Below are 27000 nucleotides of genomic sequence, written 5' to 3' on the forward strand. Positions count from 1 at the left end.
ACAAGGAGCTAAAAACAAACAGGTTTTGGATGCAGATTTAAAAAGAAAAAAAAGGCTGAAATAAAATGCTGTGAGTACTCCACCAATCAGAAATGTTGAGCGCTTGAAGCCCCATCCCCAAAGTTCCTTTTCTTTTGCAAAGTACTTCCCCCCTGAGCGGGGACTTTTTTGCAGGCAAAATAATGTCCCCAGAACCTAAATGTGACACATCACATCACCTTGTGGGTTTCAAAACTTTATATGAGATGTTTTTTACTTTTGTCACGGCCAAGGACCGACTGTCTGATTTGTAACTTACAGAGTAGACAATACAAATTGTCACATAATCAGTTTACCCTATTTTTTTTTTTAGCTTTACTTAGATTTAGATTCAGTGACATGAGACATTTGGACAGAGGGCTTAGATATTGAACTACAGCGTAATTGGAGTCCATCTCATTTATTCACTTTTTTTTCAAAACAGCATCATGAAATAAAAATTTAAATTTTCTTTGTTCTTGTAGTAAAAAGAATAATACACAAAAGAAGAAAGGATACTTCAACATTCAGGTAAACAATATCAGCACGTACAAATTGTATTTAAATGATATAAATACATATGAAGAACATAAAATGAAAATATTAAAAGACTGGATAAACTTCTATAAAAAATGAAAAAAAAACTTAGAATGGATTATCCCTTGGATCTGTATGAAGGCAACTGGACTAAAGGTTCTTGAAGACCTTTCATCCCTCATCCAAGAGACTTCTTCAACTGACAAGTATAGAGTTCCAGGTTAAATACCTGGAGTTCCAGATATTTAACCTCTTGTGGAGTGTTAACAACCCCACAAGAGGTTAAATTCCTGGAACCACACTCTTGTTACAAACTTAATGATTTGACAGTGGAGCGGCCCTAAGACCTCATGGACTGCGCGAGAACGCACCTCAAGGTCTGTGAGTGTGGTCCTTGGGCCACTGAGTTCTTATTAGGGATGAGAATTGGTAAGATTTTATTGATACCAATGGCATTGTTGATTTCCTGATCGATTCCTGTGGATTTTGTGTGTGTAGGCCTCTACAAGTTTTCAGTGTCAACAACACAAATTTTGTTGTAGTCTCTGAACAGTTTTACTAATGTATATATTACACAAAACATTTCAACTGTATAGTGAGTGATGTGTTTTGTTTGGTACAGCAGGTTAAACAATTTGTACATTTGAAAGGTGCCTTAACGAAATGTTTAAATGTTTCTGATGGGGTTGGGAATAATTTGGATTTTAATTCCAATGCAAAAATCGCTGTTATTATTATAATTGTTATTTATTTATTTTTTGTTATTATTTTGAAGGTACGGTTGTTACTCTCTGTTAGTATTTGTGATGTGTTTGTTCAGAAAATGCTGGTTTATGTTGGTAATGGCAATTTTTGCACTGGTTCAGGGACGTTTTATTTGATATCATGAGCGAGGGGTCTTGTACATTTCACCACTCCAGCTTCAGCTGGAGTTTCTTTGAATAGGAGGGGACTATTGTCCCGAGCACATAGTCAACACTGTAAGACGTGAAGGTAATAGGCAAAAATGGAGGTATATGCGAGTGAAATTAGCATACAGGAATCCATAGCGGAATTGAAATTTTAATATCTTAATGATTCCATTGCAGTTGTAATTTTGGAACCAATTCCACTTTAAAACCAGGTTTCAATGCCCATCCCCAGTTCTTATAGTGCAAAGGGTCCTAGTCACTGGGGTTCTGAGTTCCTGCAGTGGAAAAGCATCTTTAGGGCAGGTTCACACCTAAAGGTTCAGTTCATAAATTAGACTAATGCAAGGATCAGAATCAGAAATATGTCATTGATCCCCGGGGAGAAATTGGTAGCGTTACAGTTGCACCCAATCATGAAGCATATGTAGAAGCATGTAGAAATCAAGAGAAACATAGAAAGATAAGATAGAAATCTTATGTAGAGATTAAAAAAAAACAAATAAAATATGTGACTTATAGATTAAACTATATACAACAATATAAAAAAATAGAAATAAGAGGTGTGAAAATATGTAAACAACAAAATATACAACTTATATACAATGGATGATCCATTGTTTGAATTTTACAGCTGGTCCAGATTGTGTTCATAAAGGCAAAACTCAAATGCTCCAGAAATCGCCATGTAATGGAAATGCATGTAAAAAGACAACATTTCTTACTTTGTCCTGAGTCCAGGTTTGTCTCCTGTCAGTCCACATTTTAGTAGCAAACATACTGCTAAGTTCACCAGTCACAAAAACAGGAAGAGAAAACATTTTTTAACCAATGAAATGACGCATACAATGGTACACTTCTGTGATTGGTTTCAGTGGACTGGAAATGAACAGAGTTCACTTGACAGCAGTCCAGTAAAGCTAAACCATATTTCCTTTGAGGTCCTTGTTATTTAAATGTTTTCATCAGGATCAGTCTTCTGTACAGTGAAAACTCACTGTACAGAAGACTGATCCAAATACCAATACCATGGCTCTGTAGTGAAAAAGTAAAATTAATAAACTAAACCTCCAAATAAGGATGAAGAGCAGCAGTGTCAAATTTAGTTTGAAGCTCCTGGTCACAGCTGAACCTCTTTAAAAGGAAAAGTGCGGTGTTTATGGTGTCTCATCTCACTGACCACTGAATCTGACCCCTCTTCTTCTGGTTCACAGCAAACCTTCTCCTTTGTTTCTTTTTCTTTTGTTCATTCATTCAAAAAGCACTAAATAAAAGCGTTACTGTTCCACACAGCCTCAGCAGTCCTCTTGATAAATTAATTTGCTCTATTCATTTGTTTTTATGTCTTGGTGTGTTGTGTGTGTGTTTGTAGACCTCCAGAGAGTCTCTGAAGATGGAGTTGTTAGCTGACGTTTCTCTGCTGCCAGGGGAGGACAGAATTATAGGTGAGTTTATGCAGCTCAATCATTTCTTCTCTCTGTTTTAAAGGCATAAGCAAGTGTTTTTCTACCCTTGTAGAAAACCTGTGATCATTACTTTGTCTGAAGCACATCTCTGTCGAGTGAGCCGCTCATGTAGCTTCTAAAAGCTTCTGTAACATCTGAATCAGTCTGAAAGAAGGTTGCAACTAATTATTATTTTCGCTGTCGATTAATTTCTTGATTATTTCATCAGTTGTTTGGTCCATAAGATGTCAGAAAATGGTGAAAAATGTTGATCAGAGCTCAAGTATCTTGTTTTGTCCACAACTAGGGCTGCAACTAACATTTATTTTCACCAAAGTGCTCGTATTCTCCACCAGAGGAGAGAGAAGCTTCATCCATGTTTTGCCACGGTTTAGGGGAACCCTTGTCATAACACAATGTGTGGCTCCCCAGTTCTTCCCACTCCCAAGGAAGTTTTTATTCCACTCAGAGGGAGAACTGTGCCTAAACAGCAAAACAAAACTTTCTAAATTAACCCTAATTTTCCTGCAACTAAAACAAAAGATAAATAAATGACAAATGAACCAATCTAACTCCTAAATCAAGAAAAGAACAGAAGAAAAGTGTGATTCAGAATAAAAAGGCATCTCCCTCCTACTGACTGCTACTATTGCAGCAAAATGACACATAAATTCACAAATGACCCACAGAGTCATAACAGAAGTGAGGTGATGTATGAATGAAAACTGTGAGCCCACAGGTGGACTGTTGGAGTTGGCAGACGCTGGAACTGTCTGCCTACCAGATTAGACTGACAGGCAGGGCGGTATCTATTTTTCATGCCATCATTTTACCAAGGTATACTGAATTTGTGTTAAACAGTGCAATTCGACTCTACTCCGCTGCAGATAGTACTCTCTAGGGTTGGCTGATATGTCAGAAGTTTCCAACGACCATTGTCAGTCCATCAACCAGCAATTGACGACATATTCTTCCCTCCTGCCGTCCTCTTGAGTCTCAGCTGGGAGATGTCTGTGGCGAATTCACTATGTTACACACGCTGGGTACATTTGCTAAGCCGAGTAAGCCCAAGAAATTAAACATTCTCACACCAATTTTACTTATTAAACTGAAAAATACAACCATACAACTTCTGAATTCAAGTTTTTCCATTTTTACCAAACTATGAGCTTTGTTAGTCTGTCCACTCTTCCAACAACCATCAACTCAACTTTGGTCAAATTAAATCCTTAACTCAAAACAGTGCAAAGAATCTGACTCTGCAGGCTATTTTCCTTTGCCTCCTGCATAGCAGTGGCTGTCATTCTGCAGACCATTACATCAGCAAAATAATATAACAAATATTGCCCCAAAAATTGACCCAAAACCAGCAATGGATTCAGACCATCTGCAATAGGCGATATATTGGTCCAATCGCCCAACCCTAGTACTCTCTCAACATAGGTGGAACTTATCATCAGAACAACACTATTCCCACAGTAGAAATAACACACACAGGAGCTTTGCTCTGGTCTTGAACAGAGTAGGGCTTGGCACCTGTACATTGAATTCAGTACCAGCACCAAACTTTACCTTTTTCGGTACTTTACTTTCTATAATAACAAAAATGTAATTTCTGTTGTAAAAAAAGAAGTCAGTACTTCTTGATTTTAACATTATTTATTTAGAGCATTTTACACATCACACAAAATAAAACCCCTCCCCCGTCCCTCTCTAACTCGTCTCTACAATCAGCAACGCTGTTATTTAGGTCACGTAGAAAGCACAGGCAATATCCTTCCTGTTATCTTGTTGTCGGTAAAACCACTGTGCTTGCGTGCTGTATGATTTGTTACAGGTCAGCAATTTATGAATATTGGTTTCATACTCAGGTTTCAGATAAATAAATAGACCTCACACCCTGTTGTAATGTAAATGTAAATATGTTGGTGAGTTTCAGGTTCAGTCAGTGCTTGAGTGTTAGCTAACGTTAATCAAATCTGCTAAGCTAATCAAGGCAGTGAAGTAATCTCAGTTATCTCCAACAATGACTGATCCATCAATCTCATCATCATCAATCTTCATCAATCATCAATCATCTTCATCAATTCACCTGAGGATGTTGATGATGTCGATGCCTCATTTAAAGTTTTGTTGTCCGTGGAGTGTTAAGTTACACTTTTTAGGCACTACCTACTGGCATGATAACTTTAGCTGCTGCTGCTGTTGGGGAGGTTAGCTTTCAGGATGTTTAGCAGTCCATGCTTTAGCTTGTGGATGAACTGAGTTTTGAAAAGTTTAATCACACTCGCAACCACTTTCAGATCTTTCTGACTCACTCACTAGGCACTGTGAGTACAAGCTGCTGCATGGTTTGTTGTTGCTCTTCCTCTTCCTCCTTTTCTCTTTACTCTGCTAGTCTCTCACCCTGATGCACTCCCAGGTATCGAAAATCAGCACAGATTGATTTACTGTGAATTTGTACTCTGTAGCACCGATTTGGTTGGTACCCCTAAAAGACTTCAGTACCCGAACCTAGTTCTGAGAAGCTGCAGCTTTTATTCCCTGACAAACTGTAACAACATTGTACGTTTACTGCCAGATTGACAACTTCACTGCTCACATTTCCCTTCACTCACTGTGCATTCACCCTCACTCTCTGCCACTACATAGGCAGTAGAGCTGCACAATACATCGTTTGAGCATCGTCATCGCAATGTACGTGTGCGCAATAGTCACATCACAGGTCCTGCAATGTAGGAGGCAAATGAACTCATCTAATTTAAGGGTACCTGACACACACTGCGCGCAGCGATCCACCAATCACAATCGTTCTTAATCAGTTTGCCAAAGCAGACCACGCCCCTGTATATGGAGTGAGTCGCAAGATCAGTGCAGGTTAATTGTCCACAAGATGGCAGCAGTGCAGCATAACATAAAGTGCTATTCAAGTCATCTGGTGAAAATTCCTGTATTTTTTCATATCGCAATATATATCGCAGGGTTAAAAAAAAAACGCAATGTCAGTTTTTTCCAATATCGTGCAGCCCTAATAGGCAGTATGATAATTAGACTGCCACTCACTCTCTTACGCTTGTTACACACTTCACTTTGACCAATCAGCAGTCTGCAGTGTTTACTGGCTCACTTTTATCATCTGGACCAACCCAAAATATTCACAAGGAGGAGCAGAAGTATTTTCCTTATTTTCTAGTTAGTCCTGTCACTTCATCCCCTGCTGATGCTGTGTTTCTCAGCTCCACTGTGTTGTCTTGTCCACCAGTAGAGAGACTGACCTCTGGTGGCGAAGGCTGTGCACTACAACACATCACCTAGGGGGAAATATTCTTACATTAATTCTTAGATGCGTCGCAGTGTGGACATGGAAGATTTGTAATCATGTCATGAATGTCAAAAGTTTTGATTTCCTAAATATTAATTAACATGATGTTGATGGAATGAAAAGGCTGAACACTGGATAGTCTACAGTGTGCACATGGTAGAGTTATCAGCAGTTAACAGGGAGATGTGTTCATCTTCTTTAAAGGCAGCAGCTGCAAACACTATAAACTTAAAATACAAAATATTAACAGAGATGTGAAGTCGTTCACGGAGCGGAGCAGCCATCAGCTGTAACAAAGGAGAGCAGCTGAGTGACACACACTCCAACTACAGCCAACTCTGTGGTTGAGAAAATAACTTTCTGCTCAGCCTGTTTCATCTCAGAAACTCTGTACCTTCTCTGCATCCTGCACAGTGATGTGTTTCCTCCGACCTGACGGTGCAGGAGAGAGGCTGCTCTCCACTGCTGGAGACACAATGTTAACACTGCAGAGCACACCACCTCCCCCTCACTTGTTATTCCCATACAGGCAGGAGACTGTAAGGTATTTTCACATTGATTAATTCATTAATAAATATAAAAGGCTGTGGGCCATTTAATTGCCAGTTAGGTTTCATATTGTATTTCAGGGAAACTGGAGTAAGAGACTGAAAATTGTACCCCTTTTTCTTTTAGTCAAGAATAGATTCTGAATCAAATTGGACAAAAAGATTCCCTGCCTTAAATGTAACATATGCATCATGTTTGGGTTTGATGAGGATGACTGAACGTGAGAAGCTGCAGATGGATACAATGCGACCCGCACCTCATGATTTAAAAGCTTAAGACGTTGTTACATCAAGGTGCATTGAGAATTGTTCTATCATCAGATCATGGCCACTGAATCAGAATCGAAGCGAATTGTGAGATACCAAGAAATTCCCACCCCTAACATCACCTCAATACAGGATCTCTGAGCAGATGAGCATCTGCATTCATGACCATTTTTTTGGGGGGGTTTTTTGTGGTGTTTCGGCCAGACCCTGTATGACTGTTAAAATATATGTATGAATGTATGCTGTTAAAAGATAATTCAGGTTCATTACAACCTTTTTTTATTGTTTTCAGCTATCACTAACACCTTGTGTAGACCAGCTGTGCAGCAAAAGCTGCACACAGTTACTGTGGTTATGCACACAAAACAGAAGAAGTGTTTCCCCTCCTGTTGCCTAAATTTCAGCCCAGTGTTAGGGCCTTTACTGACCATTGTGCGTTCTCTCCTCTGCTCCATGTGCTTCACTGAAGGCAAGTCTTAGAGCAGAGGAGAGATAGGTGGAGTAACTGGAGCTGACGACAGCTAATTACATTACTGTAAGTGCAATTAAAACTTCCCGGCAAGAGTCATGTATTAATTCAATCAGTCTAAAACCGAAACTAGACAGATCCATCCATCCATCCATCTTCAACCACTTATCCAAATTCAGATCAGGGAGGTAACAGTTCCAACAGGGGAGCCCAGACATCTTGTTCCCCGGCTACATTAGTCAGTTCTGACTGGGGGATCCTGAGGTGTTCTCAGGCCAGGGCAGAGATATAAACCCTCCGCCTAGTCCTTGGTCTGCCCCGTGGTTTCCTCCCAGCTGGATGTACCTGGAACACCTCCCTAGGGAGGCGACCAGGTGGCATCCTTACAAGATGCGTGAACCACCTCAACTGGCTCCTTTCTATGGAACTAGACAGATGTCGACCCAAAACCAATTGAGCCAAAGCTAGCCAAAGCTAGCCAGCTAGCATAAGTTAGCTCCAAAAGATACGTGTCCTGCATATTGAATCAGTCAGCAGTTAGCATGCTAGCTAACACTGCTCTGCTCTGCTGAATGGATGACAGTCAGATACCCCTTTTCAATACACATGTGATGGTTCAGTTTGACTTAGCATGTCAGGAAGGATTTGCATCTCCATCACAACAGGGCTACTCACTTGAAGGAGTGTCTTTAATTGAAGATGAGCGTAGCTGGACTCTAGCACTAAAATCTTTACAATAAAAGTTCCCCGTTATTTTTTCATTTGAAAGCTTTTATTGTGAAGTAGCAAAACCAGGAAATGTTAATTTTTCATCAGCAGTAACGTAACATGATTCCTATACAGCTGAAAGCAAACACAATACTGTAAAATAAACCAGATACCAGGATGTAAAAATGGCAACACAGGAGAGAAACTAAACTTAAAACCACAGAGATTCAGTGAGAAGCTAAAAAAAAGTTTTGAGAGCACTTTTAAAAAGAGAGAGAGAGAAGCGTTAACCACAGTTGATAAAATGTCTCTGCAGTCCGCTTGGAGACGGGTCGGGTGTGTTTTGGGCCCTCTCCAGAGAAAGTCCTGTCTTGGGTGCAGCTTGGGACATCTCAGTGCATTAAAAGTGGTCATGGAAGTGCAGTTTAGCACAGCACAGTTTGACTCGGCACGGAATGGATGCTTCCAGTCTGGTTGTAACAGAATTATGTCATAAGACAAAGTCTAATCAAACGCTGATTCATGTGAGACATTTGGCTGCAGATTGTAAAACAAAAAAATAAAAACACTTGCAGTCGTCTGTTGAGGGTCTTTTTCTGTCCGGTGCTCAATTTGTGTGGAAGACAGCATGGAACTGACTACTTTGAGCCAGTTCTGTTGCCAGATATGTTGTCATGGGTTGGTTTTATTGATAGAGATACACCAGTGACATGATCTTCGAGTGATTCCAGCTGTACGTGGCTGACATGTGATTTGGATGCCAGTAACTGTTGAGTGGGTCTGTCCTTATTAGTCTCATATTGAACACTCAGAGTAGCTGGTATTTTTAGCCTACCTTTGCTGCACGGCTCTCTTCTCCTTTTCTGCTTCCTCTTCTGTGCATGTGTGTTGATTTCCTCCCTGACACTACTCGCTGCTCACCAATAATAAAATCATGTCTGAACCAGAGTACTCATGTGAAGAAAGGAACCTGTCCTGAGTCTGTGTGCAGTGAGACATGAGAGAAGATGGCTAAGACTTCAAATCACTCAACAGTGTTTGTATTCATGTGTTTTCAGATAAAGACATCATCTACATCTGTCCATACAGTGGAGCTGTGAAGGGCAAAGTGTTGATCACCAACTACAGACTCTACTTCAAGAGCTCAGACACTGTAAGTCCCATTGAAGTCATGAGGGGCCCATGACTGGCTCAAGTGTGTGTGTGTGTGTGTGTGTGTGTGTGTGTGTGTGTGTGTGTGTGTGTGTGTGTGTGTGTGTGTGTGTGTGTGTGTGTGTGTGTGTGTGTGTGTGTGTGTGTGTGTGTGACAGATGGAAGCCATCAACTACCAGCAATGAGGTTAAATAATGTATCTACCAACCTCACTGTGACACATCTGTCTGTGAGCTGTTTGTGGTGTTTGCTCTGTTATTACACACTTAAGCTCCAGTCAGACAGGATTAACATTACAGGAGTGGAATATTCCTCCTCAGTAATTTAACTCCTCACTCCGTTAGCAGTTTAACCTTCAAGAAAGTACAAGAAGAAAGAGGAGATACTTGGACATTCAGCAGGACAAAGCCAAAAGCCTCCCCAGGGCGGTGCTGGGGAGTTTCAAGGCAGGTGTGGAGGGAGACGTGAGATAAAGATAGTGTGTGATGTGAATCTGAATCAAACATTGAGCTCATTTTTCACATTTTTGAGTTTAAAGTCAGAATTCTAAGAATAAAGATTCTGGCTTAAAGTCAGTATAAATTAACAGAATTAAATCAGAATGTGTTGTAAATATTCTAACTGCACCTTATTTTACTTACTTATTTTTACTATTTATATTACATTATATTATATTTTATCACCAGGACATTGTAGCTGCTACAAGAGATGTTGCCAATCGGAATTTTATTGTACCCCTTGCAATGACAATAAAGCTTCTTAATCTAAAATAAATTCAGAATTCTAAGAATAAAATCAGAATTCTTAGAAAATAGTCAAGATTCTGATTTCAAGTCAGTATAAATTAAAAGAATTAAGTCAGAATTTTGAGTTTATTTTAAGAATCATTCTTAGAATAAGTTCAGAATTCCATCAATAAAGTCAGTTTTGAGTTTTAAGTCAGAATTCTTAGAATATAGTCAAGATTCTGATTTCAGGTCGGTATAAATTAAAAGAATTAGTCAGTTTTTAGAGTTCTAAGACTAAATTCAGAATTTAAAGAATAGATTCAGAATTCAGAATACTAAAAATAAAGGCAGGACTCTGGGAATAAAGTCAGAATTCTGAGAATAAAGTCAATATTCTGATTTAAAGTCAGTATAAACTAACAGAATAAAGTCAGAATTATTAGAATAAGTTCAGGATTCTTAGAATGAAGTCAGAATTCTATAAATGAATTCAGAATTCTAAGAATAAAGTCAGAATTATATGAATAAAGTCAGAATGCTGAGTATGAAGTCAGAATTTTGAGTTTAAAGTCTTTACATGTGGGCCTCATCCTCTTCTGTACCAAGGATATCAGTATCTTCTGATTAAAAGTCCAAGGAGCCACTTAGAAATCATCAGCCAAAGACACTTCAGAACTTCCCTGAGAATCACCATGTTTTGAAGTTTTCTTCAGTATCCCAGTAATCCAGTGATGGTTAATCCAGCATACTTTTAATGCTGCCAAAATGCTAAATCCAATAGATCTGAAACCCTGTTCAATCAAATCAGCAACTTAAAGGTTTATCTTTATTACAGCTGCATATCATATTCATTACATTGGAAGTATCATAATATAGTATGATAATGTGACTGTACTGTACATATGATTAAGTCAGTAGTAAAATGGATTTAGTCTGATGCTACTCTGGGATTTCATTCTCATACACACACAACTCAAAGCCTTACGGGACATTCATACAGAATTTGACTTGACTTGACTTGACTAGACCTGCACTTTTCAGCCACATGTGTTTTCCCTCCACCCATGTGTGAATTCCTACCACGTAATTGAAGAGTAGCAGTTTCCCATATAACTAAGGCTGTAATTTCTACTGGGGATGGGGAGTGACATACCCCCACCCAATATTCAACACATATTCAGTACCACAATAGATCCTTTGTGTAATTAGAGGAGGTAGTTGTTTCCAGTGTCGTAGGCTTTGGCAGTCATGTGTACAGTCATTAGTGCTGAGTGATTTTGAATAAATATCTAATTGCAGTCATTTATACTGATACTGCAATGTTGATATGATAAATGATATTACAGGCAGGGAAGGATCGTTTTACATAATTACTTTTATCTCCATTGAAATACTATATGTTAACAAGAACATTTCTCTGAGGATCTGTAGCAAACAGTCTGTAGAAAATGATGTGTAGGTGAGGACTAGGGTAGCAAATTATAAGTGCTTTCCTTAATTGATCATTGGTAACATTTATGATCAATGAATAGATCAATTATTGGTTAAAAAAAAATGCTTTTTTGACTAATACCAAACAATACAAAATACATTTTTCCCCCTCAGTCAAAGCTTTATTTCCACAGCAACATATTACATGTTCTCTGACAGCATCACAGCCTATAAAACGTATAAAGACATAGAGGCCTACGTATTAAACACATATACACAGATCATTATTTGATAGTAGATTGATTCAATTTTACTTGCTCGATCAAATTCATAACAACTAATTTATTGATCATTGATTAATTGTTATTATCCTTCGTTAGGACACCTCTGCTGCACCACAGTATTTAATTTAAAATGGTATTCTTACACACATTTTGCCTTTACCACATGTTCCACTTAAAAATTCTAGTGGGCCATTTAAAAATTCTAGTGGGCCATATTGCAATTTTGATAAAAAAAAAAACTAGATTCATTGTTATCATCATTAGCAGAGACAGCTGATCACACAGCACAGCTGCTGTCATTCACCTGTGTTTTTGTTCATTTTGTCAGGCAATTTGGTGATTAAAACACAAACATATATAGATAAAGATATATCTATATATAATGATTTTATATTATAGCAGGTAGTGTAGCACAGAACACTTGTCAGGATTTGCAGGTGCAACAGGGAATAAAAACAGTTTGCTTTAAATGAATGAGCAGAGTTTCTTGTGCTTATTAACAATGATGCCACTACACAAGAAACATCCTCTGTAAATGCAATGTTTTAAATCAGGTTTCATGTTCTATAATGATTTAGTTCTGTGAAGATCATCTCAGTCATAAATGGTTCTGATCACCATTCAGCACAAGGCTGTTACTTGTCAGCACTGTAACATCCAAAGACTGAAACATCATATCTTCACCATTTTAATAGTTTTTCTTTATTTTTTGTTTCATTAAAATTAAAATTGTAATGATAATTCCCACTACTTGTATCACAATCACAATTTTAGCATTTTGTTTTTATCATACTGTGCAGCCCTAGTTGAGTCTATCTGAGGTCTTTGGGTTCAGGGGAATCTGTGCGTTTCCCAGGTTGTTCCAAACATATGTTGTCTTTTTTATAGGTGAAAAGTTAGATTTGTTGGCATGTCTGCTTGTGTGTGTGTGTGTCATACTTTGTGTGTTAATACAAACAATGTGCTGCCCCTGTTTGCTGTAGGACGTGGCGGTGGTGCTGGATGTTCCTCTGGGTACCATCAGTCGGGTGGAGAAGATGGGTGGGGCGTCAAGCAGAGGAGAAAACTCCTACGGCCTGGACATCACCTGCAAGGTGTGTGTGTGTGTGTGTGTGTGTGTGTGTGCGTGCGTCAGAGTGTGAGTGAGGTAAAAAAAAATCAAACAGATTCCTACGAATGTAAGGTGGAGTTTTATAATGAACAAACAGAAGTTCTGTTTACATTCATTGTGTGTTTATTCAAAATGGTGACTACTTTGCACAGTGTATTGTGTGACTGAGTTGTATATTAACTGGCAAGACACATAATTTTAAATTAAATTGAGGCTCAGCCAATAGGACTGAGCAATGTGGTTTATGAATAATATCTTGATTATTTTCAGCTATTACACGATACATGATGTATATCACGATATACATATTTTTTCTAAAAGGCAGTGTAAAAAAAAAAAACTATCACAATATTTTGACCAAAAACCCAGATATCCACATTATAAAAAAAAATATTTGTTTTAACTTGAAACAAGGTAGTGTCCAGCCTACCTGAATATTTAAAGAAAAACACTAAGGTCATTATTCAAATTCAGTTGTACTTGAGAAAACAAAACTTGAGATATTAAGTTGAACCAACAACTCTTAAAAAAAAAAGGGCCTCAGGGGAGTTTTAACTCAAACAGTGCATGCTGGGAAGACTGCTGACACTCTGATCATGTTTCTTTCTAAACATAATTTAATTAGTTCAAGTTAAATGGCTTGGAGTTAAAAGAACTCATTTTAAAGTTCTCAAGTGTTGTCACAATAAATACTAGAAAATTTAAGTTTAATTACCGCAAATAAATAAATCTTGTATATTTATGTTAAGTTAATGAGAAAAGATTAGTTTTTTACAGTGTATATTTATCGATATTGTGACAACACTGTGGGCATGATGTAGGTGATTTCACAAAACATAAACAGTCAGATTTTTGATAAATAGTCATCAGTAATTTGAATATAATGACTAAGTGGGTAAAGACAAATAGTAAAGCAGCTAGAACAGTCTGGTGAGTTCAGGAAATGACATCACTTTATCATAATGCAGCCTTTAAAAACAGGAAAAGACAACACTTATGTCATATCCACAATCTGAAGACTATATCTCATCTCATATCACAATATCGATATAATATCAGTACATTGCCCAGCCCTGTTAACCAGCGACCAGTGAAGTAAGACAGCCGTTGTCATGGATACAGGCAGTCTCGTGTACATTCTAAAAACAGATGGAGGCTTGAGAAGGTGAGTGCCGACTGAAAAATGGACAGCTTTAGCCTAAATAGAATATGATTTCAGATACAAAGGCACAGGGCAGTTTAGGAACTGCTCAGGTGATGAGAAGATGGGAATTTTCCAAGATCAGCCTCTGTAATGAGGTTCTCTGTTTGGAAAGGAAGAAGAGTGTGTTGGATAAAAAAAGACGATATACTGCTTGGATTTGGATACTTTTCTAAAGTGTCCAGCGTGAGTCTGACGATGCTAAATCTGTGGAAGACTCTTTCAGTCTGTGTGAGTTTTCACTGGATTAGAAAGTCATCCAAAATTCATGTCAGCCAGCATCAATACACACAGCAATTGGACAAATTTTCTTAAAGGAAAGTTTCTCTACTTTGGAATATGTCTTAAGCCCAGTCCACATTTTCAACAGCAGGTGTTTTTGTCTCCCTTTTCCATCATTGTACTTTAGACGTTCTTCTGTTTCTTTCTGTACATCAGGGGTCAGCAACCTTTATAATCAAAGGAGACAAAAAAAAAAACAAATCTGTCTGGTGTCTTTTTTTGGCTTCCCTGCTTATCGAGACTCAAGAAGACAAGCCACCACCAAAATTTAGAGGAAAAGGTACCGAGCCGTAGACGCAGGCCATGGCACACATTTTAATTGACATAATATGTTTAAAAGATTAAATGTGGTGTTTAGGCTACATATGTTACAGTTGGAGAATCTAAGAATCACTCTACACAGAAAAGTAAAATAAAAAAAAAATAGTTGATAGATTTGAGTTTTGAGCTCAATTCAAACTTTCTGACTTTTGAAATAAACTAATAAACTTGAATCTTTAAAGTTTTAGAAATTTAAAAGTATTTCAAAAATACACAGTGAGCTGTTAGTGCCTGAAAATTAGATTTAATTGAAAACAAAAAAATTTCAAACATTATTCACTTTCACGTGTGTGGGAGGGGGGTCTAAAACACAAAGATTTACATTGATCTAGTTTATCTATAGAAGAAAAGTAAATTACCTCAACAAAAGATTAGTAGTGGGTAAAAATTTCTCAAAAGAGTTTGAATTGGGCTCAAAACTTTACTACAGTATGTTGTCTTGAAATTTTGGCTTTTTTGTCTTAGTGGGACTGCAACAATGATGAATGAAATTTAAAATTGTAAAAACAAACATTATTCAGCAGGAGCTACAGGTTGAGTCCACTGACATATACAGACAATATTACATCCATTAGACCTATGTACAAACTCAGATACTCAATATCATAACACATACTGAGTTCATATTTGCTAGTGTGGCTTGTAGCCTACATACATGTGCTCTCTTAGTTATTTATTAAACTGTATTTGAATTATTTGCTTTACAGGAGAACAGCTTTTTCTTTTATTGTACTACATTATTACTGAACCACGTTTATATCTGGCTGTGCAGACTGACCAGAGCTATAGTCTTCCAGCAAACTTTGATGCATCAAAACTAATCCATTATTGACAGCAACTTTCATGAAACTGAACTTGTAGTCACACGTTTCATCATTCAGTTGTTTTTAATAGATTTCAAACAGGGTAACCATTGAGATAACGTGCACACTAACGTCAAACAAATGAGATAACAAAACATTTTTAGATATCTTCACCTTTGCAGGTGTTTTTAGTGATCTTAAATGCTGCTTCTGTGTGGACAAAAGGGCCAAACACATAGAAAAAGCTCTGTTTTTGCCCATGTAGGTGTGGACCGGGCCTTTTACATATGCTGTGTGTTGTTGATAGTAAAGTTGTCACTCTTCTTTGTCCCCCTCAGGACATGAGGAACTTGAGGTTTGCCTTGAAGCAGGAGGGTCACAGCAGAAGAGACATTTTCGAGCTCCTCTTCAGACACGCCTTCCCCCTCTCACATAGTCTGGTAAGGCAGCCTCCAACTTCTGTTGCCATCTACTGACCAACCAGAAAACTTATTTAAAGGGCGGGTCCATCATTTTTATTTATTTATTTTTTTTGTAGTGTTTCACTGGAATTCAGATTTCAAATTTTGGTTGAAGTGTGAAATGTTATTTTCTCAAGCCCTGCTGAGAACATTTTCCCACCTCACCTGAATCATATATTACCAGAATCACAGGAGCTGCAATTTTTGATAAAATGTCACATCATACCATAATAAATGAAGCCTTGTGGTGCGACAGAGATGCCCCCCACCTACAAATCATATTCTGCAGACAGAAGGGAACGTCCTTGTTTGGTATAGACAGCAGCAACAAACACACAAATTACATAAGTCACACTGTTGTATTTTTTGCTGTGAAAAAATCAGCATTTTCACGAAAAACATGACTCATCACAATAGTATTATCTGTCAGAATAATTGCAATATGTTTTTAGCATTTTGATCAGGTCTATTAGCGCTATAACTTACATCACCGCTGACAGCTGAGTGGCAGTTTCTGTTATGTAAACCTGGAAAAGATGGCAGATGGAGGCGTTCTTTAAAACCTAATGTAGCCTCATTTTGTCAGATAGTTTGATCCACATCAGTTGGACAAACCACAAGGATCACCTGTACAATCTGTGTGTGTATAAGGATCACTTTAATGCAAAGATTAGTCCAGTGTTGAACACTGAGTGTATTTATAGCAGCAAAGCATTCAAACCCACCCAACACTGAACATTTTTCTGCTTGCAGTCATCTTCCATTCTGTTTCAATGCCCGGTATTCAAATGCTGAAATGCAGAGAGGCAGCCCCCTCATATGCTGTGACACACAGCTCCCCACCCACACCACAGCTACATCTGCCTGGCTAATATTTGTGCACGCTAACGTTTGTGTCAGAGCAGGCCTCTCCAGGGCTGCTGCTGTCTGTCAGCTGACGGCCAGCGGAGACAATAAAAGTCCTCACATTTATTCTGCTAACTGCCTCCAGGCTGCACTGGACCACAAGTAGGCAGGCAGGCAGCATTATGATGCTGAGTGAATAACCAGGACAAAAGACGACTGTGTTAGAATATATCTGCTTCTTTGGTATAAAAGTCAGTGCCTGGGGTAAAAAAGTGAGGAGAGAAGCCAACATTGACCTCCAAATTTCACTATTTCACTAAATACTCTGTAAGCAAACACACAACGTCAGATGTTGTTGTTGCTCCGCTGATAGTAGCCAGAAGCTGAATATTTTGATATGAAAAAGAACTGCTGAAACTTTGAGTAGACTCAGAGTCTGAGCCTGATGTTGACAAAAAGATTTTGTGGTATTTATTAGTGTTTAAACAGTTAGGTATTAAAATAAGTACGATTAAGCGTGCTGATTGATCTGTCGATTATTTTCTCAATTAGTTGTTTGGTCTATAAAATATTAGAAAATAGTGAAAAATATCAGTCAGTGTTTCCCAAAGCCCATGGTGACGTCCTCAAATGTCTTATTTTGTCCACAACCCCAAAGTTTTCAGTTTACTGCCTTTAAGGAGCGAAGAAACCAGAAAATATTCACATTAAAGAAGCCGAAACCAAATGATGTTGACCTTTTTTTTCTTTAAAAATTGATTATCAAATTAGTTGTCAATTAACTTGATAGTTGTTTAATAATCGATTAATTGTTGCAGCTCTAATAAAGTTCCAGCTTCTATCATGTGAGGCACTGCTGCTTTTGTATTTTATATTGTGAATGGATTAGGGCTGCAACTAACCATTATTTACGTTGTCGATTAATCTGTTGATTATTATTTGGATTAATCGGCTAGTTGCATTTTAATGTTTAACGTCATCAATCCAGTTATCCATGTTGACACTGTCAGCAGGCAGCAGCAGACACGGTGTCCAGAAGTTCCCCTCTTCTTGGACATTTCAACCGAAACCATGAAAAATCTTGTGGAAGTCTCGAAAATTTTGGGTTCCTTTCTAGACACAACCAGCGTAGACAACTGAGTGTAACAATGAGGATTTCAGACATCTTAGAGCTCTGTTTTCAGACATTGTATAGACTAAACAATTGATCAGAAAAATAGATAACAGATCGGTTGTTAATTGTTAAGTAAAATAATCTGTTGTTGCAGGTGAAGTGTTGACAGTTACCCACCACACCAAACTGTGTTAGAGGATTAGGGTCACGTGAAAAATTTAAGTCAGAATTCAGAGAATAAAGCCAGAATTGTTCCATTATCCAGGTGACTCCTGTGTTTCTGTTTTGAGAGGATCATTAAAAGAAAATGTGAAACAAAGAACGCATTTGTTCAAGCAGCAGCTTCTCCCTGGAATCAGACCAAAAATAACTCAAACTCTTCTTCCAGGAGTAAGAACATCTAACATGTATCTGGCGGGTTAGTTGATCATAAACTGCCACTGGTCTGATGTGTGTGTGTGTTTGTGCTCCTTCAGTGCCTGTAAACTAAAACAGTCCCTCTCTCCCCTCCATCCAGCCACTGTTTGCATTTGTGAGTCAGGAGAAGTACGAGGAGAGCGGCTGGAACATCTACAAACCCATAGAGGAGTTCAGACGGCAGGTGAGGACACACACAGATGCAGCGGACAGATGATGTCTTTTTCTTTGATACCAATACTTATCAATACTCTCATGGTTACTACTTTATATAATTTTGCCGTGTAGGCATGTTGTATGAACAGAAGAAGTAAAAATAAAGTATCTGGAGGTGGGAGATTGTGTGAAGTGTAAACAGGTCAGAAATAAAGCGTTTAGTGGAAGTGAATTTCATTCTGGTGTTTCAGTAATGATGCTGGTTGTCTTCTGTAGGGCTTACCTAATAACAAGTGGCGCATTACATTCATCAATAAGAACTACGAGCTGTGTGACACCTACCCCACTGTGCTGGCTGTACCCTACAAAAGTAAAGAGGAGGACCTCAGGAGAGTGGCAGCCTTCAGGTCAAGAGGACGCATACCGGTGAGTGTCTGATCTGACTGATCGCTACAAAATCTTAACATCCACTTACTAGCATTTACAGGTTTGAAGGCATGGAGAAAAAAGATAGTTCTTGGTAGTAAGATCAACTTATTGTTTGTTTGGTCTGGTCACTGGAATTGTTGAGAAAAGTGAGAACGACATTGTTGTTCAAGTGAAAGCTATTGAATCTCATATTATGTCACTGAAGTGTTAAAATGATAATAGAGACTATAGAGCAGAAGTACAACTGAAAACAAGTCAATCTGTTGGTAGTGGTTTAGTTTGTTGCCATGGAAACGGCCGTCATAATTGCAACATCTACTGTTTGAAATCAATGAAGTGATCTCACAGTTGCAGACAGATGATCAATGTTGGAGTAAAATCACGAGCAGGGTTTCTGCAGGTTCTTAAAAAAAATCTTCAAAAGTCTAAAATCCAATAATCTGAAATTTAAAATGTCTTAAAATGCTCTTTTTCTTTCTTCGTTTTGAAAACTTTCTTTAACTTGAGTCTCACTTTTACATGTTTTTTTGTGGGACAAAAATTGATGAGACTGTAACAAAGCTACAAAACCAAACCAGCATGGAATCAATAAGAAGTGAAACACATAAAACATGCAGAGCAGTGGATTGGGAAACACTGAGCTTAAAGTGATAGTTCACCCAAAAATGACATTTTCCACTGAAGCTCCAGGAGTGTTTTGTGAACTGGAGATCTTCACCCATCCTCACATCAGCACAGGGGGGAAGTGATATTGAGTGAAATTTCATTTTTGGGTCAACTATTGCTTTAAGCTCACTTTAATTCAGCAGGAAAGAGCATCATGTCAATCCATGCTTAAAAAATCACTAAATTAAGACAGACTTGTAAAACATCCAACACAGGTCTATAAATGGGTACCTAAAATTAACAAAATTGTACTTAATTCAATTTTCTATGAGGTCTCATTGTTTGCTTTATTAGCATTAATGTTAGCCAGTTCATACAACAAGTTAATTCTTTTGTTTTGACTCCCACTAGATTAGCAGCACTGGTTAATTCTGTACTGTGTAGATATGACCATTAACATAGACATTTTTATAGCTGATTTATAATGGTTTTAAAATGGTCCAGATTTAACTTGTTAAAACCTGCAGAAACCCTGCATGAGGATGTTGCTGGAGTTGAAGCACGCTCTCATCGGGCTTTTTCCCATCTCGACGTTCTGATAAAATCAGACATGTTAAATATTATTTGGCTCATGACAGCAGTGAAGCTCAATGACATTTCCCTCAGTGTGCGCAGGCAGTCAGTGTGTGTGTGACAGGAGCACACCACTTGCTGCATGAGAGGAGGTCCAATTATAGTGAAACTTTCTGAAACTTTCTCTTACTCTTTCCCTCTGGAAAGTGTTCCCATATTGATTTACAGGAGTGCCATTTGACAGATATAGTTAGTTTGATCTTCTCTCTCCCTTTGTGGATTTTTTATTTCAAACATGCAGTGCCCCTTTAGTGAGTCTGATGCTTTGGCCAAAGATTTCTTTATCTGTCTTTTTATATGGCAGCTGATCTCTCTCTCTCTGCAACCAACACAACTAATTTAGCATTTATTTAGTCATTTTTTTATTTTTAAAACATTTTATTGAGAAACAGCAACACTGACATATAAAAAAAAATAAGAAATTAATAACGTTGGTTGATCAGAACAGACAGAAATCATTAATCAGTTCATTCCATAAAAATGTTTTGATGGCTTTCTTGTTTTTACAATATACAGTTGAAATAATGTATTGTTTGACTTGATTTTCAAAAATCATAAAAGATGCTTTATAATGGGAAAATTTAGATTTATGGATAAGAGGTTTTGCAGGTAATAAGAAAAAAAGCCAACTATACATGATCATAGGAGAGTGAGAGATATTTTGCAAAATAAATGTACAGACAGGCAAAAGACTAAAATAATCTAGTTGAAAATAGTGACCCTGCATTAAACTCAGATTGTCTTAAGATGTGAGACGGTGTCAGACTGAAGTCTTTCAGAAGTCTTTTAAAAATCTGCTTTTGTCTGATAGGCATTTTGTGACATTTCCTAATTTTTTTGGCTGCTGCAGAACTCAAACTACTTTTTGATTTACCATCCAAGGTTAATTTAAAAATGTACCATGATACTTATTCTTTTGCCATTGTGAAGAGGAGTCATTTGTGATGCCTGTTCTGCCACACTTCTTGCCACGGTGCTGAATGGCATCTGTCTACGTTCCCCAGGTTCTATCATGGATCCACAGGGAGAACCAGGCGGTGATCGTGCGCTGCAGTCAGCCTCTGGTCGGGATGTCTGGTAAAAGAAACAGGGACGACGAGCGCTACTTGGACCTGATCAGGGAGGCGAACGACACCACCAAGCTCACCATCTATGACGCTCGGCCCAATGTCAACGCTGTCGCCAACAAGGTCAGAAAGAACAGGAAGTCTCAGGGGTCAAAGGTTGATTTTACAGACTGGTGTTTAACTGTCCAGGAAGTGTTCAGCTACATTTAGTGTACAAGACCTTGTATTTAGTAGATCTAATATAGGTATAGATGGGGGCTGGGTAATGTTTAAAAAATTGCGATACCTGTATCAATACCAGTACTTAAATCAAATCAAAGAATGATTGTCTGGTACAAACAGTAGTATAAATATTGTGGCATGATAATGGGTTGAGAATTGGGGCTGGAAATAATGATGATTTTCAGTATGGATCGATCTGTCCATTATATTTTCAGTTAGGCCTAATGATTTAGTCTACACAATTTGAAAAAACAAAGCAAAATTACCAAACACTAAATGACACTGAATGTCCAACTTATTGATGATAAAAGTATAACGTTCTGGATGGCAGTCTGGAATCCTTTATTCGATCATGGGTATGCCGTATTTTGACTCAACTGAGTCTTCATCAGGCCATAAAGAGAACAATAAGGAACAGGTGTGTTATTAAAAGCAGAAAAACAACTAATCAAGAGTCTCCAGACCTTCCAGTACTGCTGCTTGAAAAAAAACTCCCATGAGATATAACAATGGGAACATGGAAAAATTTTAAGTTATACAATAACAGCAAAACCCATGTGGCAGCATTGGTATGACAAGTGACCAGGTCACATGACTTCCTGATTCCTCGCCTGTTCCTTGTTGTTCTCTTTAAGCCCTGATGAAGACTCAGAACACGTTGGTGTATTAATGATTGAATAAAGGGTTTTTGAATTTTTTTTATCACAGTTCCTCAGATCATTTCAGACTGGCTTCCTTTACTCATAGTTTTATTGTCAGTAAGTTGGACAGTCAGTGTTTGTTTTATTTTCATCTCATTTTGGCCCCATCCTTGAAGAGCACCTCATTATTTCTTTGAATTGCTAATGCTACCTTTTTTACTCTGAGGAGTACGCCAAACCCTTTTTTTTTTTCAGAATTACCAAACACTCCCTCTCAGAGCCTGAGGTGATGTCTTCAAATGTCTTGTTTTACACAGCTAAGCATCCAAAATCCAAAGAAATTGAGTTTACCGTGAACAAAGAGAAGCAGCAAATCCTTGCATAAGAAAACATGGAAAACAAGAACAAATAAAAAGATTTATTTTCTATTTTTTTCCACAAAAAAGCTCACCAGTAAAAGAATGAATGTCCTTTGAACCACTTGGAGGCTTGTTTAAAATTGATAAAATCCTCTTTTTTTTAAATCACAGACAGGATTTAAACAAACCTTCTCATATCCAGCCAAAAGGTTACAACATGAGAATAGCATCAAAATAAAATCACATTTTCAGTATCTACGTTACAAAAATGAATTCTGATCACTGTTTAGTAGAAACAGGGCGCATTTAAGCCCCACCCACACCGGAGGGGAAAATAATCCATGGCCCTCCATAGACTTGTAATGCATGATGGTGCTTCTTGTCACTTTCTGTCTTCTAACAGACAACATAAAAATATCTAAAAGCTGCTGTGTGCTGGGACGCAAATAACCAGAGCTAAGTTTTTATAAGCTGCTGAATAAAAAAGAAATGAGTCTTTTAGAAGACAAAAAGTGGAGACAGACGTGAGGCGTCAGCAGGACAAAGGAGGAAAATGTGGGATCCTGACACTCAGTTTAGATTACAGTCGCTAATTTGACTAGAAATGTAAGATAACTCAGCTATTAAAGGCCTGGTTTTGATCCTTGTTATGTTAAATGATGATCTCACCTGGTGATGATCATATTTGAGTTTGTCAGTTTAACTTTCTCTCTCTGGTTGACAATAAGCTGTGTTGAAATCTAATTTAGTGAGCTACCGTCCCGTTGTTAGTTTTTTGTTGTTTTTTTTAACATCTATTTATTCAGGGTAGGTTCACTGAGAGTGAAGCTCTCTTTTACAGGAACGCCCTGATCACATGCTCACAGTTTCACATTCACACCAAGAAGCTGCCCAGTACAACCACAGTCTTATCTGCCGGCCACTGAGCAGCTCCACCAGAGCGGTTGGGGTTAAGGGCCTTACTCATTGTCACCTCAGTGGTGGTCATGAGGGAGGGCCAAGCGCTATCTTTCACTCCCCCCACCCAGATTTAGTGTTTAATCATTTGGTTTCATATTGTGGCGCCGCTCTTTTTCACCCCGGTGGTTTTCAGTGTATGATGCACTGCACTCTGTCTGTATGGGAGTCTTTGTGAGTGTTTTATTATCATGTGGTGTCAGACAGGGTTGCTATATACATTAGCTATGAGATTAAAACTCATGGAAGCGAATCAAAATGTCCAGTATGGTTATCACAATGTTTTTCTTCCATCAGTTATGACAGAATAATTGATGAGGGAAGGTAGTTCCTTTATGTAGCACGTTTAAAAACACAGAACATCTACGAAGAAAAGCATTAGAATGATAGAAACAGAATAAAATATACTTATTCAGCTGTTAAAATACCTGGGTGGCCCACCCAAGTAAAGTCTGTGTGAGAAATACTGGTGTGCCATGCTGGGAATGAAGGCATGAATGAGTTTCTTTAAATTTTGTCCAACATGAGAACTCTATTTCTTGCTTTTTGTTTGAGATAAAACGCTTCAGTTATTGCCTGGCTGCTGAAGCTCAGATCTGAGTCTGAGCAATAACTTTGATTCTTTCCTCTTTGTGGCCAAAAACTGTCTTGTCTTTATTTAATTGAAGGAAATTGAATTGTGTCCAGTCATGTTTGTGCGCTAAGCACTGATAGATCTGGTCTAAGGGGCCATAGTGACTTGATGAAAGAGCTAAATAAATCTGAGTCATCTGCATATCTGTGATAATCAGTGTTAATGTCCTGTGTGATGCGACCTGCAGCGAGGATGTACAGGTTGAATAAGAGCGGCCCAAGAATTGAACCCTGTGGGACTCCACATGTCATGATAATTACATGGTTATAACATCACCTCTGCCTTCAAGGTTTGATCAGAACCAACTCAGAACTGTGCCAAACAATCTCAACCATTTTTCCAGTCTGTCGACAAGTATTTTACAGTCCACAGTGTTTGACCTGAAGTAGCATTCAGACAAATGTCATTTAATTTACATCAGTGCTGTGATGTGCTCTGAGCAAAAGGCCATTTACATTCAGAAAGTTATTGAGTTGAATCCAGAAAGCTTTCGCAATCATTTTTCCAACAAAGGGAAGATTAGTGATGGTATTTAATTACTCAACACTGAGGGATCCAGGTTGTCTTTCTTTAGAAGACGCTTAACAACTGCAGCATTCAGTGATTTTGGAAAACTGCCTGATGAGAGTGAGTCACTGACAGTTCTCAGAACATCCCTTTCCCAGCAACTGAAAACAATTTTGAAGAAGCTGGCTGGCAGCGTATCAAAACAGCAGGTGGAGGAATTAAGATGCTTCACTACATCCTCCAGAGTTTTAGTACTGATGCCACTGAATACTGGGTAGTCTGCTCAGATTGTTTCTGTGAGGTTGCAGCAGTGCTCTGGTTTCAGTATCAGCAGTTATGAAAATTGTTGCTTATCAACTGAATGTTTCAAGGAGCTGTCATGTTGTGTTGATTTTGAAGACCCCTGTGGACAAAAGAAGAAGAAGGCACATGTTTTCACTCTGTTATTATTTAGACAAAAAAAGAGGTTTTGTTTCCACTGCTGTACCCACAAACTGTTTCATCTAATTTCATGGAGAGTCCAACTCAGTGGCAGCCAGGGCTGCACAAATAATCAAAATTTTATAGAAACTGCGATATGGCTTTTTGCACTTTTGAAATCACAGGAGGTGTGATATTAGTTGAAGGCAAAATGTGTCAAAAAAAACTTGAAATTAAATGAATTAATGTGGTGAGGCAGAGATGTCCTGTCCTACACATCAGATTCTACAGACTTAAAAAAAACATCTTCATTTGGTACAGATTCCTGCCAAAAAAAAATTCAATGAAAATAAAAATAATGCTGTAAAACTTATCATTACCTCTAATATCTAAGTCATATCGCAGTTGTAACATCAGTCAAAATAATCATGATGCAATATTTTTTCAAAATCATTCAGCCCTGCTTTTAAGAAATTTGTTGTGAATTTTAACAGACCTCTAAATCAGCTTTATTTATAATTCCTTCTGTTTGTGCAGTTGACCTTTCAGTAAGTCCCACCTCCAAACAGCAACTGTCCAGTCATAGCTTAGCAACCATAACTAGAGCTGTAAAGCTTTCCATTTCTCTACATGTTGAAGGTGTGCAGGAGGCTCTGAGAAGAGGGATACTCTGTGTTTTGTGAGTCTGGATGGTGGCGTCTTTTTTGACATCCCTCAAAAAGTGAAACACAAGAGCACATTTGGTGAATTAATTCATCTGTTTTCATCTGCTCTAAGACAAGCTGTGAACATTAGCATGTCTGGCTAACTAACATTAGCTTACTAGCTGCAGTAACTTTACCTCCAGCCAAACTTGTTCGATCATGTTCTGTGGGGGTTTCAGGAGGAGGATGTGGGCTGATGCATCACAAAGTGGGCCAACAACGATGCATCTCATTCTGGCTTGCTGTCTTAGGTCTAAGCCAGATTAGCTTAGCTCTCATCACAGCTGTCTTTCGTGATCGTGGTCCAGCTTGTCTGGCTGGGTGACCATCAAAACATCCGCTGCACTAACCGAATCCCTGCGCTTCCTCTTCCCATGTTAATGAGTGTATTTGTGTCATCTATCATGTAGATATACCTACAGTATTTCACCATCTGACCAATGTTTGCTGAGATATAAGCTAGCTTTAGCCTCAGTCTTTTAGCATTAATGTTCTATCATCTATGCAGCTGCTAGCTAACTAAACACTTTGACAGGTTTCTTGTTTTAAAACGTGTCAGATGGAAGCATTAAAATGTCAGCTGACTCAAGGAGTTAACATTAGCTTACATCAACCATCTTGTGAGTCATTATTTTAGCTAAAAGAATCCACGATCGTCAGCTAGAAATGAGAAGCCACCATTAAATGCAGTGCAAGAATGGAAAGTTTGGCAGGCATAGCAATAGTAACTAAGGAGGGCGGGGCTTAGCAGAGGGTCAGTTGGTGTTATTATGGCAGACAGCATGGAGCGGGTAACAGAAAGCAACTCTGTGACATCAACCTCATAATGACATTCAACACACAGGATAAGAACCGTAAAACATAGCAGTAAAATAATCGTTATGGCAATTCAAAGTCTCGAGCTGAAAAATTTCAGACCCCTTGTTCTAGAAAGAGAAACCAGATGTTTTTTGTGGCCAAAGATTTCCTCTAACACCACCATGTGTTAAAATAATGCGTGTTTGCTTCCTGTTTCTGCTTAAGAACTGAGGTTTCATTTCACTTCATTTTTTTTATCTCTTTGCTGTCCCCAGGCCACAGGAGGAGGCTACGAGGGTGACGAATACCAAAACGCAGAGCTCATCTTCCTGGACATTCAGAATATCCACGTCATGAGGGAGTCCCTGAAGAAACTGAAAGACATCGTCTACCCCAATGTGGAGGAATCTCATTGGTTGTCCAGTCTAGAGTCGACACACTGGCTAGAACACGTTAAGGTAAGACAAGGAATTTCACTGTCATTATTTCATCTC

At 38.3% G+C, this 27000-nt stretch overlaps 1 protein-coding gene across 3 annotated transcripts in view; it reads left to right on the forward strand.

The window, feature by feature from the left end:
• mtm1 (myotubularin 1) overlaps positions 1 to 27000 on the forward strand; it is a 40816-nt gene that overhangs the window by 8959 nt on the left and 4857 nt on the right. For all 3 annotated transcript variants that reach the window (XM_084711749.1, XM_084711747.1, XM_084711748.1), the window contains 8 exons: positions 2836 to 2908; positions 9281 to 9375; positions 12801 to 12911; positions 15874 to 15975; positions 18474 to 18557; positions 18806 to 18955; positions 21202 to 21387; positions 26782 to 26964. In XM_084711749.1, the coding sequence (XP_084567875.1) occupies positions 2836 to 2908; positions 9281 to 9375; positions 12801 to 12911; positions 15874 to 15975; positions 18474 to 18557; positions 18806 to 18955; positions 21202 to 21387; positions 26782 to 26964 (984 nt within the window). The remainder of the gene's footprint in view (positions 1 to 2835; positions 2909 to 9280; positions 9376 to 12800; positions 12912 to 15873; positions 15976 to 18473; positions 18558 to 18805; positions 18956 to 21201; positions 21388 to 26781; positions 26965 to 27000) is intronic.

The sequence above is a fragment of the Lutjanus erythropterus genome, chromosome 23 (assembly GCF_056507025.1).
Source record: "Lutjanus erythropterus isolate fLutEry1 chromosome 23, fLutEry1.hap2, whole genome shotgun sequence".
Taxonomy (NCBI): Eukaryota; Metazoa; Chordata; class Actinopteri; order Lutjaniformes; family Lutjanidae; genus Lutjanus; species Lutjanus erythropterus.